The sequence below is a fragment of the Gavialis gangeticus genome, unplaced genomic scaffold (assembly GCF_001723915.1).
Source record: "Gavialis gangeticus isolate Ggan-Ray unplaced genomic scaffold, GavGan_comp1, whole genome shotgun sequence".
Taxonomy (NCBI): domain Eukaryota; kingdom Metazoa; phylum Chordata; order Crocodylia; family Gavialidae; genus Gavialis; species Gavialis gangeticus.
The window spans coordinates 58,747,683-58,759,607 of record NW_017729031.1 but is presented as its reverse complement, the minus strand read 5'-3'; the positions used below and the strand labels follow the sequence as shown (position 1 = coordinate 58,759,607).

The 11,925-nt window shown below is 40.6% G+C and overlaps 1 protein-coding gene across 3 annotated transcripts in view; it reads right to left on the bottom strand.

Moving 5' to 3' along the window:
• The window catches only part of MTX2 (metaxin 2), a 73,023-nt gene that overhangs the window by 42,007 nt on the left and 19,091 nt on the right, over window positions 1–11,925 (bottom strand). For all 3 annotated transcript variants that reach the window (XM_019522984.1, XM_019522986.1, XM_019522985.1), the window contains exons 2-3: window positions 7,042–7,089; window positions 6,019–6,065 (exon numbers count right to left, since the gene is read on the bottom strand). In XM_019522984.1, coding sequence (XP_019378529.1) covers window positions 6,019–6,065; window positions 7,042–7,089 — 95 coding nt within the window. The remainder of the gene's footprint in view (window positions 1–6,018; window positions 6,066–7,041; window positions 7,090–11,925) is intronic.

The window sequence follows — 11,925 nt, the reverse complement described above, 5'->3', positions numbered from 1 at the left end:
AAAAAATCACATACTGGCATGTCACACACCATATCCACACCACCAGCAGACTCCAAAGCTGCCTCTTGGCAATACCTACAAGCTGGAAAAAACCCCAGAACCTTTACGTAGAACCTTCATTCTGGCATTTGAGGCCCAGGGATCCACGAAAACAGATCAGTTTACACTACTTGTGTCTTTGTTTTCATCAAAGACTAAAAAGGAAAGCCCAAAACCTGTCCTCTATTTCTAAAATGTGTTCACTGCTTAGAACCCAATTGATCTCATTGAATTACAGAGATGTCAGTTATACTTACGTACATACTTAAGATTTCAGGTACTATGAACTAGAATAACCTTCAGTTACTTTAATTCTCCAATTTTTTTTTATATGATTCAGTCAGGTCATTAATTATGTACAAGATTCACAAAAAAGACAATAATATGTCTTGGGGGCATGAAGGGTGTCTGAAAAAAAAATAGCTGTGGAGACTTCAAAACACAATCTTTCACTTATTTGTACTGTAGCAGTATCCAAAAAAAATGTTAGTTGGAATGTGCCAGGTGCTGTACCAACACACTGGAAGACACAGCCTAGTCCTGAAAAAGGTTAGAGTAAAACATAGGATGTATTCAATTCATTTTATTCACATATTTTACTAAGATTATGCATTGGTGCTTTCCATCTTGCTGCTCTCTCTCAAAGATGCAGCAAAAAGGTAACATAAGACCATAAAATTTCTTTTATTACATCCTTAAGGCTCTTCTTCCAAGATCAGGATATGCGCTTCAATGAAACAGAATAAAGGTGGTAAGAAATGTAAAAGCTTGAAGAAAAAGTATCACACTTGGTGAAGGATTCTGAGGACAAAATTTACAGCAATATTACTAGGTGCTCACAATCCTGAGAGAAGATCTTTCTATTTGTTCACATAATAGAAATAAAAGAGAATCAGAAACGGTTCTTGCACACATTCAGTAATCTACAGAATGAAATCCAACTGAAATACCACTGCTTTTAAAGGCAACAAATCTGCAGCCTGCCAGAGGAACTTACCTGGAAAGTATGGAATGTTCTTCTTTGCCATAAAGTATAGCAGAAAGGAAAATAGCCAGGAGCTTGTTATGGCACTGTTTAATATGCTGTGAATAGTGTTAATTATTAACATAACTCATTCATTTTTGAAAGAGATGTTTAGCTATTGATGTACTGTTATATGGGGGGGGGGGAAAGGAGGCACAGAAAGGCAGGTTATACCAAGCGAGGGGATATTCTGTTAGAAATAGGGGGAGAATGAGGAGAACCCTGAACTAATTCAGGTATGATGTGTGCATGAATTGTCATTAACATTAATAGGACTAAGGATGCACACGTCACAGAAAGAACAGAGGCTTCATTACATACAGCATTCTCTATCCTGCAGTACTATAAGCATTACTGAAATTACCATTACTGAAAATAATCATGTTCCCTTTATTTGAATTTCTTTGCAGTGAAAAGTAAAATGACATTTGGCGTCAAGATTTTTGTGGCATGAGATCAAGTGATCTTTTTTTCCAATAGGACTGTATAATATGCTAGTACAGGTTAATGGACAAGTAGTGAAATACTGTATATTAAAGATAATTTAGTGGCTTATTTCATGTATGCAGTTACATAGCATTTTCAGCATATGGACAGGTCTAAACACAGTAGAAGACAAAAGGCATGCCATAATTCAGTCTGCTTTCATGAATGGTAGGTTAACAGGAACAAAGAGAGTCTATAGTAGGATCAGCAGAAGTTTCATGGTAGGAACTTTTAGCCAACTGTTAAAAGGTACAAATAAAATTACTATATCACTTTGTTTAAAAAAAGTCCCATCTCATACATGCAAAGAATAAGCCACCTATGACTAGTTTAATATTAAAGAATTTGCATAGCCAACTCCCTGTGTTAAAACTTTAGCTATTACCATTCGCTGATAAGAAAATATCTGAAACAGTCACTCTTGCATATATTAATAAGAACTTACTTTGCTTTCTATATTATCTGCTCTATTGCCAAGAGAGAAAATGACATGCTAAATGGATAGTGGTACTATTTCTAAAGAGTGTAGTCAAATTTTATTCTGCCTAATTGCTTAGCAAAGCATTACCCCTTAATGCTTTTTTAACATGCAAGCGTGCGCGCGCGCGCGCACACACACACACACACACACACACACACACACACACACACACACACAGAGAGAGTGTTCTTTGGAACCCAACCAAGACAGACTCAAAAAGGAACCGTTATGAAAAGGAGATTTCTAGAAGTACTTGGTATAGTTCAAAATTAAATTATTACAAGTTTGTGGTTTTGATCTAAACCAGGGATGGGGGAACTGCCAAGCCGCCGGTGACTCCATTTCCCAGCCACCCTGCCCACATGGCTTGTGCTGGTCTCCATGGAGACCTCAGTTGCGCTGGCAGCATGCATAGCAGAGCAGCAGGGGGCTGCTCCGGAGCTGCCAAAAACGTGGGCAGCTTGCTCCAGAGCCACGATCTGTAGCCTGCACACTTCGGGCATGGGCATGCATGCAGGAGATCGTAGCTCTGACCTGGTTCTAGACAGGCTGTCACTCCTGCAAGGAGCCAAGGCAGAGCCACAATCCCCTGCATGCGTGCCCCTGCCCAGAGCATGCAGGCTACAGATATGGCTCTGCAGCAAGCTGCCCCTGTCCATGGGCCACACAGGCAGGGGTAGCTGGGAAATGTAGTTCCCAGCCAACTGGATCCGGCCACCTTCCCTGAAGTTTTAATGGTAGTTAGCACTATAACTTCCTGTGATCTGGAGTACACAAAGCTCCAATGCATCTTCTACACGTAAAAGCTCAACTGAACCATGAACAAGCTATGAGCTCTCCATCTACAATATCTAGGAGTCATACAATCATAGAAGTAGGGTTGAAAGGGACCTTGTAGATCTTCAAGTTGCGCCGGCAGCATGCATAGCAGAGCAGCGCAAGGGGCTGCTCCGGAGCTGCCAAGAATGTGGGCAGCTTGCTCTAGAGCCGCGATCTGTAGCCTGCATGCCAGTAGCCAGTCAAATGTCACTGATAAAGCTTCGGGGGGGAAGAAAGTTTTACAGATATACCAAGAAAAGAAATCTCAAGTATTAGTTTTCTCTCATCCTAGCCCAACAGTCAACAACACTTTTGGGCAGAGAGTGCCAAAAACAGCTACAACCTTGACTTACAAGATCTTGGAATGCCAGGGCAGACAATGGGGGAGCCACAAGGGACCCAATCCTTGTTGTGGCAGCACAGCCCAGCCCCTTCCGTCTGCCCTGGGGCACTGCCATGCTCTGGCACCCGTGCCTAGGGTTGCCTACCCCTGTCCTAGCCACACATCTACACTGCTAGTCTCTCTCTCTCAAAAAAAGTCACAGAACCAAAATAAATCACAGTAGCTATGAAAAGTCCGCTTTGTTTTTAAAACTTTCTGACTAGCAATCAGAAAGTTGCCTAATGCAAAACATGTCCAGTAAATCAATGTTCAAAGCTTCCTGATTATTAAGCTAATTTTTGTTACAGATTTCAACAAACCTTAGAAAATAATCCAGCATGTTGATGGAAGCCTATGCTTTGAGATCACAAGGGTGTAACATACAGATTCTTCTACACTGATATCATTTCCCTGTACAGAGGAAAATTGTTCCATAAAATTTCAATCAGATATCTGCCAAAGTCATATTTATAGTCATGGCTACTATCTGTTGTCAGGCCAAAAAGTATTAAAAATGTTTGTTTTTCTTCAATATATTATGGTTAATTTATCATCTAAGTGACATGTGTAGGATAACAATAGAATGGAAATACTAAAGCAAAATGCTATATTAGAAAAGGAAATTTTTGTTTTGTTTAGAAAAAATAGAAGCCACACCTGTGAGCTTGATGAATGGGAAGAAAATTCACGAGAACGAGGGGGGAAAGAAGAGCATTTCTGGAGTTAAAATAAACACTGAGATCAAGTGATGAAATGCTCAACAAATGTACTTATTTCTCTCCCTCAAGGAATGATTTAAGACATTGCACCAGACAGATGGATAAAACACTGGCATCTGTTTTTCTGAACTAAACACAAGACTTGTCCATCTATCAAAGCAGCAAGGTCCTTCTCTGCTACCAACAGGACTAACTGTTATAACATGGGTATTTTCTAGATGGCCACCTTAAAAAATAATAAATCTATGTCAGAGGGGATTGTTAGTGTCCAAATAATACTGAACATCTGATTGACATCTTTGCTAGCTCTATACATCCCTTTCTGACCAAACAAGGTACTGCCTTCTAGGTTAATAGAGAACACCCCAAAAGGCTACATGAATTAGGTGTGCAAAAAGACTGAACCACCCATGATAAGCACACAGACGTGAGGGTATAAAGCAACCCTTTTCCAGAAAGTAGAAGCAAAGCTACTTCGGAGAAGAGCAACTTTATATATATGCAGATCATCACAAGGCATGCCCTATTTTCTGATAGCTTAAAAACAGTATTTAAAAGATTGCTTTTTGGAAACAGACAGACAGACAGACCCAGGATGCACAGCAGGGGTTAACTGATTTCTAAAAACCAGGGTTTCACATTCAGAGTTTCTCAGCCTTTAGAAGCAGGCTTTCTAACACAACAAGGCCAATGGATAGACACACAAACTGAGAAACTGGAGGCATGTACCATACTGTTCCATAACACGAGATAAGGTGACACCAGCTAACGAGGCCTCAGAGCAGGGGGCCCGCAAGTCCCGGTTTTGGGAGAACAGACCAAATTAGGAGAAGGCCCGAAAAGAAAAAGAAAAAAAAAAAAGTCAGGATGTGCGCATGTGATGAAAGACATGGACATATGGCAACTACACAGAGACCAATCAGTGACAGCTACAGATGCAGAGTCATTAGAAGTCATGAGGAAGGAAGGAGAATACAAAAGCAGACTTGAGAGTAACAAAGGGTCCCATTCCCCCTTCCCCGCCCCATTCTCCTTCTCTTCAAGAGGGGTTCCAAGAAGGGGCCTGGGTTCAGGGTCTCTGTCCCTAGGAAGGGTCCCCAAAGCCACCATGGACAGAGGACACACCACCAGCTCATCTCATCCACCACACTGGAGGGGGGCTGTGGGCCTTGGCATCCCAGACTGACATCTGACACCTAAGAAAGCCTCAGAGTGAAAACTGCATCCTGACCAGATGCATCCTCTCTCTGATAACAGCCCTAGGATTGGTAGTATATAGAATTGCTTGACTGCTTGTATTGTTTCTTTTCTGTTATCACTGTGTATCAATACATTTGCCTATTATCAAATGGAAAGGTCATTGTCGATCTGAGGGTGTTCCCCCTGGAACAAGGCATCTGGATCCTAAATCCAGAGCCACCTTCTTCTAATGGGGAAACATTCCCTCAACCTCTGCAGTCACTAAACCTAACATGTTAATGGTGTTCACACTAATTCTACAGGAACAGAGATGCTATTAAACCCAATTACAGCTGTACGCATTTCAATTATAAGAACTACCTCTAATACAAACTGAATCTTAGCCGTTTGTATGGTGGAACTGGACAGATCATGTCAGAAAAAATACTTTAATGTGATGCCGATTACATGAAAGAAATTCCTTGCGACTTGGGGATATTAGCTTTGAGAATAAAGAAACCAGCAAGAAACAAGAAGGGGCCTTTGGAAGATGCTCCTTTTGCAAAAACAGCTTCCAAAATGATGAGATTAACTGGAAACAACCATAATGAAGGTCAAAGATAAGTTACCAGTACCGTGTCAAGTTCATATTATAAACAGATTTAAAATATGAACGCATGCACAGGCATTACAGGATTGAAAACATTCTATATTCCTTTTAGTCTTTCACTAATTTCAACTTGGAAAATTACACTGCATCCAGGGATGCCATTAAAAGACAGATTTAGATAGACAGACTCTCCTCAATAAAATAAAAAGCTTAAATTTATTGAGAATTAATCCTTCAGAAACACACAAAACATCTCTAGTGTAGAAAATATTGCTTTACCTGAACAGCAAGAGAAGATGCATTATCAGAAAGCAAAATTTGCTCCTCTGTAGAAAGAAAATGAAAGAACATAATTAAAAGAAATAATGCTGGTTTAGTTGTGTATACTTAAATAATATTCTAGGTTTTGGGTTTGTTTGTTTTTTTTATATATACAAATTTTAAAAGTCAAATATTTTACCAGGGAACATACACCCCATTAACATTATACTGTTGGACTAGAAAACTTGTGGTATGAATTTTAAATATACCAGGAATACTTCTGGAATTTCCTACCATATATTTTTTACCAGTGCTGTGCAATTAAAAACCATTATCCCCCCACTTCATAGACACGCACAAATGTGTGAATTTTATCCCAATTATTCCTTTCCCAATCAAAGTAAAATAGTATCTTCACAACTCCTCCAGCTAAAAAGTAAAAGCATTCAGGAACCTATAAAACGGCTTGCAGTTAATATTGCACACTGTGTCTAGGTCTGTCACACAAAAGAAAGATGACAAGTTCGCTGCAATAAAAATTCCATGCTTAGAAGACTAAGGCTGCTACCTATTAGTCTTCATTACTTTGCAGTCTTCTGACAACTGTAGCAGGCTGCTGAGCCCCAAATGGGGGCCATAATGTGATCTGATGATATATGAAGAGCTGCTAAAGGGAGCCTGAACCATCCTAGCCTATACATTTTAACAGTTCCTTTTTACTGAGAGCCCACTTTACCACAAGACTTCAAAAATCTGCTGCCTCAGCTATTGGTGCAGTAAATCTGCCAACTGTGCCTGCAACCACATCATTTTACACTGCCTACAGCAGCCAATATAATGAGTCAATAATAAACCAAGGACCTTATAGGCCATGAATAGCTGGTTTATATTGGCAGATGGAAGCACAGCTAAAACCTCTGACCAGACAAACAACACAAAGGAATCTCTTAACAGTTTCCTTGCAGTTAATTAGGCTACTGCATATTTCATGTGTTTTTAAAAATAAAGTCATTGTTAATTGCAAAAACTAGAAATACCCACCCTTCATTTGCTGATACAATGCAGCATTTTCAGGCCAAGGTTCTGCAGCTGTTGAAAGAAAAGGAATTCATAATTAAGTAAGCCAACCAACAATGTGCCAGCAGATGTGAACTGAACATGAATGTTACCTAAAGCAGAAACTGGAAATGTAGATGCACAATTTAACCTACCTTAATAATAGCCCATTCTTCCCTGTCCTGCTCAGAGGGAGTAAAAAAGGAAAAGGGAAATACCTGAATCCCTCCTCTCTCCCCCCAAATGGAAGGCTGAAACATCCCTCATATAAAAGGTATGTCAAAGTGATCTTGAAAATACAAAACTAAAGCAGTAATCCCCCCTTCCTCCAACACAGGAGAGTTCATGTATATACTCCCATCACAAACACACTAGCAGCTAGCTATTCTGCCCATTCAGAAGAACAGTAATATAAAAGCTAAAAGACAAAAATATTTTCTTAAGAACAGAATAGATGTACAGAAGTACTGGCACAGAAGGCACCCTCAAAACACAGCTAAAAGAATTTGTTTTGGGTCAAAAACCTTTGCCTTTTAAATGATGGATTTTGATTCAGTGCCATATAACAAGTCAGTAAGTGCTTAGGACCTTTAGGAGGCAGACACCCCGAAGACTGGATGCCAATGCAAGTGCCTCATACATATATTTTAGAGTCCTGGAGAACAGTCTTTACTTTTTTTTTTTTTTTTCCCAAATGTGTCAAGGGAGGGAAAAGGGGAACACAGGACAGAACATTTCATCTGAGGACCTGTGCTTGATCAATCAGTTATGCACCATGTAAATGTATGGGATGGAACATTATAAATCAGTACCAATGTACTAGAGCTGGTTTTGCTTCTTAACACTATGACAACAGAATGACCAATTTCTTTGTTAAACACATTTCAGGTATTGATTTTTTATTACCAATTCAAGTTTTACTTGTTCACAAAGCTGGCTAGCTGTGAACATTAACATTCTATTCACCAAACTAAGATTTTAAATCAATCAGGTCTATAAATGACTACACGTACAGCAAAGTAGAAGCCTGCCACCAACTAAGAAAAGGTCATTCTTTGTGTCACTTCGGCTGCAGAACTCAGAACTCTAAGGAAAATACTGCATGATTCTATAATTAACATTCTTTTCTCCTACTCCTGAAGTATTAACTTTAGATTTTATGGAAGTAGAACAGGACTGTAAAGCTTGTAATATGGTATACACAGTTTTACAAAGGTCACCACTACCCTTAACATGCACACACAAAGGCTACTGGAGCTATACCAATATGGGCACAAGAAAGCAACTAATCATATCCAAGTGTCATGAAAAAATGTTTTGTTTTATTATAGCATTTACTGTTTTTACACCCATCCATTAAAGTTCATGCCCTGGAGTAAAAATTCTTGTGATAGATTACTTTTAGCTATTAAGTTTGTGGCATCAGGCACACTACACTGTCTTTGTTTATTTAATAAGATTAGTGTAAGTCTATCTAAGTTACATGGCAAGAGTTGATGGAAATGAGAAAATTAAGTACACTACTACCATATGCAGTAAACCAAGTACTGCTTGCATTGCTATAAAAGAGTTAGAAGGGTGTTAGCAACCTTTGAAAACTGGCAATACCTCAACTATCTAACTATCATGAGAAATACTGCCAAAATATTGGCAGAGGTCCCCTCTGAATTCCCACCTCAGGTCACCCCAGCTGTACATAGGAACCTGATCAGTCAGGTTAGGAAGGCAAAGGCAGCTAAGCATGATGCTAGCCACATCTCTCCCTTGCATGCCACTGGCATACCATAGCCATATTAGCCCACAGGACCACATGTTTTCTCACTAAGAGGGTAGTAAAGCACTGACACAAGTTACCCAGAGAGGCTGTAGAATCTCCATCCTTGGAGGCTTGTAAGACCACGCTAGACAAAGCCTTGGCTATAATGATGTTGAGGATGTTCCTGCTTTGAGCAGGGAGTTGGACTATATGAATTTCTGAAGTCTCTTCCAACCCTAACTTTCTACTATTTTTACCTTTTCCAACTGCCAAAATAAGGGGCATCCTGAATCACATTTGTGCCAGCAGAATGCTGTATGGTATGCTGTATGGCAGCAGTATAATGATCATTTGAGTTTGTGATTTGGGCCCATTTCTAAATCCCCAAACTTTACTTGAACATCTGTAGTTTGGAATCATCAGATTCAAGCTGAAATAGAAATAGCCCGCCAAGTCTGGAGGTAGCTGAAATACTGTATTTTATAGCATACAATACACCCCAAGATGTGATACATACCACCTTGTAAAGGCAGAATGAAGGGTAGGGGGGAATTTCCAGAGTTATGGCTGCATAGAGAAGGGACAGAGCCTAACCTTCAGCTGACTCGCCTTTCTTTTTTCCGCTTAACTAAAGCTTACACCTTAGCTGCTAAAGCCTGATCTCCATGGTAGAGCTAAAAACCTTCCAGGTCTGGGAAACAGAAGGAGACAAATCAGGAGCAGCTAGCAAAGAGCAAAATTGACTCTAGAAGGGCTTCATTAGTGGACATCAAGCCAATTACAAAAGAGATACTATCATTTACACCTATGGAGCGAAGAAGAATAAATAGTAAAGCATTGGAACAGGCTACCCAGAGAGGTTGTGGAATCTCCTTCTTGGGAGGTTTTTAAGACCCATCTAAACAAAGCCTCGGCCAGGATGACATAGTTGAGGATGATCCTGCTTTGAGCAGGGGGTTGGACTAGATAACCTCCGGAGGTCCCTTCCAACTTTAATTTTCTATGATTCTATGATTAAGACAATTGACTCCCTCAGCTACCTGAATAGTAACACCAGAGCTGCTGTACTGCAGAGTAAGAATCCAAGCAGAGTGCTTCTGTTCCAAGCAGAAAGTCATCTTCCCTGCTTAATACATGCACCACAGTTTTGGGGAGAAGAAAGCTAAGTGATTGATGCAAGAAAATAGTGTTGAGAGAATAAAATTAAGTTAGTGGTTTCTATCATTTGTGGTTGAAGTTAAATATTGCAGTGTATTCAGACATTAACTTCATGCTAAGGTCCAACTGAGTTTACACCCTGTACAGTTCTGCATCCAAATACCAGCATCTTTGCACGTCTAAGGGAGACTTAATAACACTCCATCACTGAAGGTATAGGTTTGCCCACAGCATGTGGCAACTGGTGAAGGTAACATTTTTCTATCACCTATCTTATGCAATGACTGATGGTGCTGTTCAGAAGTCTACATTATAGACTTCGGTATAATGTTGTAAATATAAAGGGTTGTCATCTTAAGACCAGATACCAGACACTAAACTTCACTGTATGTATAGGCAACCCCACTTAACGTTGTTTCGTTTAGCTCTATTTCGCTATGACACTCATTTTACATTGATACCTGATTTCACTTAATGCTCAGCAAGCTTCGTTATAATGCTCGCGGTCACCATCTCGGGTCATTAAAAACACTTGTGGTCACCATCTTGGATCGTCTAATACTTTCGGTTTCGCTTAACACTCAGTTTTTCAGGAACCAATTGAGAGCTCTAAGCAGGGGTTGCCTATATAGTCCCTTGCCCTAAACTATAAGCAATGTAAAAAACACAGTACAACTTGTCAGAGGAAAGTGCAACAATTGTCTTAGGCTACCTTACTACTCGCTGGCCATGCAACAATACATCTTCAATATTAGATTAGACACAGCAAGGGCTATCCAACTGGGTTGCATGCAGGGGTTAACATGCACAGGTTAACATGCAGCCCTTAAGCTCCCACCCAACTGGTGCTGATCCCACCACTCAGTCACCTAAGCTGCCAGAAGTAACAAGGCTCTTATTCCCTTCTCCAGTGTCTGCTTCCTGCCTCCACTCCTCAGGGTGGGGCAGGGTGGAGACAGGCAGCAGGTGGGTGCTGTATATGCAGCCGGGGAAAATCCAGGCTGCCTAAGTCACAAAAAGAACCGAGTACTGAGAGTAAGTCTAGGCAGCCCAAGTGGCAGAGGAGACCCTAGGGGGTCCAGAAGTTAGACAGCACCAAGATACAGCACAGACAGGAAGTTTTCCATATACCTCAAACTCTGATCTACAGTAACTACCCCCAAAAGAGACAATAACACCGTAATTCAGTACCCAAATCTTAGCACCCACTACAGAAGGGATATAGACAAATTGGAGAGAGTCAAGTGAAGAACAACGAAAATGGTTAGAGGGCTGGGGCACATGACTTCTGAGGAGACTAAGGGAACAGGGCTTATTTAGTCTGAAGAAGAGAGAACTGAGGGAGTATTTAACAGCTGCCTTCAACTACCGGAAAGGGGGTTCAAAAGAGGATGGAGCTGGACTGTTCCCAGTGGTGGCAGATGACAGAACCAGGAGCAGTGGTCTCGAGTTGCAGCAAGGGAAGTTTAAGTTAGATATTAGGACAGAGGCAGGCAATTATTCCGGCTGGAGGGCTGCTTAATGCATTCTTTGCAATCTGTCAGGGCCGCAAGTAGCTCCACCCCTTGACAGTCACCCCATCCCCTGGTTGTGATCTTGGGACCGGAAGTCCCACCCCCTAACCCTGACCTTTTCTACCAGAAGTCCCTCCACTTGCCCCCACAAATATTCCTTTAGGGAAAGGCATTTGCCATCTTGCAACCAGAAAAAAAAACAAAATTATATACTGAAAAATCAAACATCAACAATAATATAATTTTATTTAAAAAATATTTTTGTCCTGACTTGTTTTTGTGGTGTATACACAGGTGACTGCATAATAGCTCAAAATGAAATCTTACTCTTGTATATTGTAGGGGAATGTGGAGGGATGTGGAGTATGGATGTGGGGATGATGGGATGTGGATTTGTGGGGATGTGTGGGGGTGGGTGGGTATGGGGTTTCTGGGGTGTAC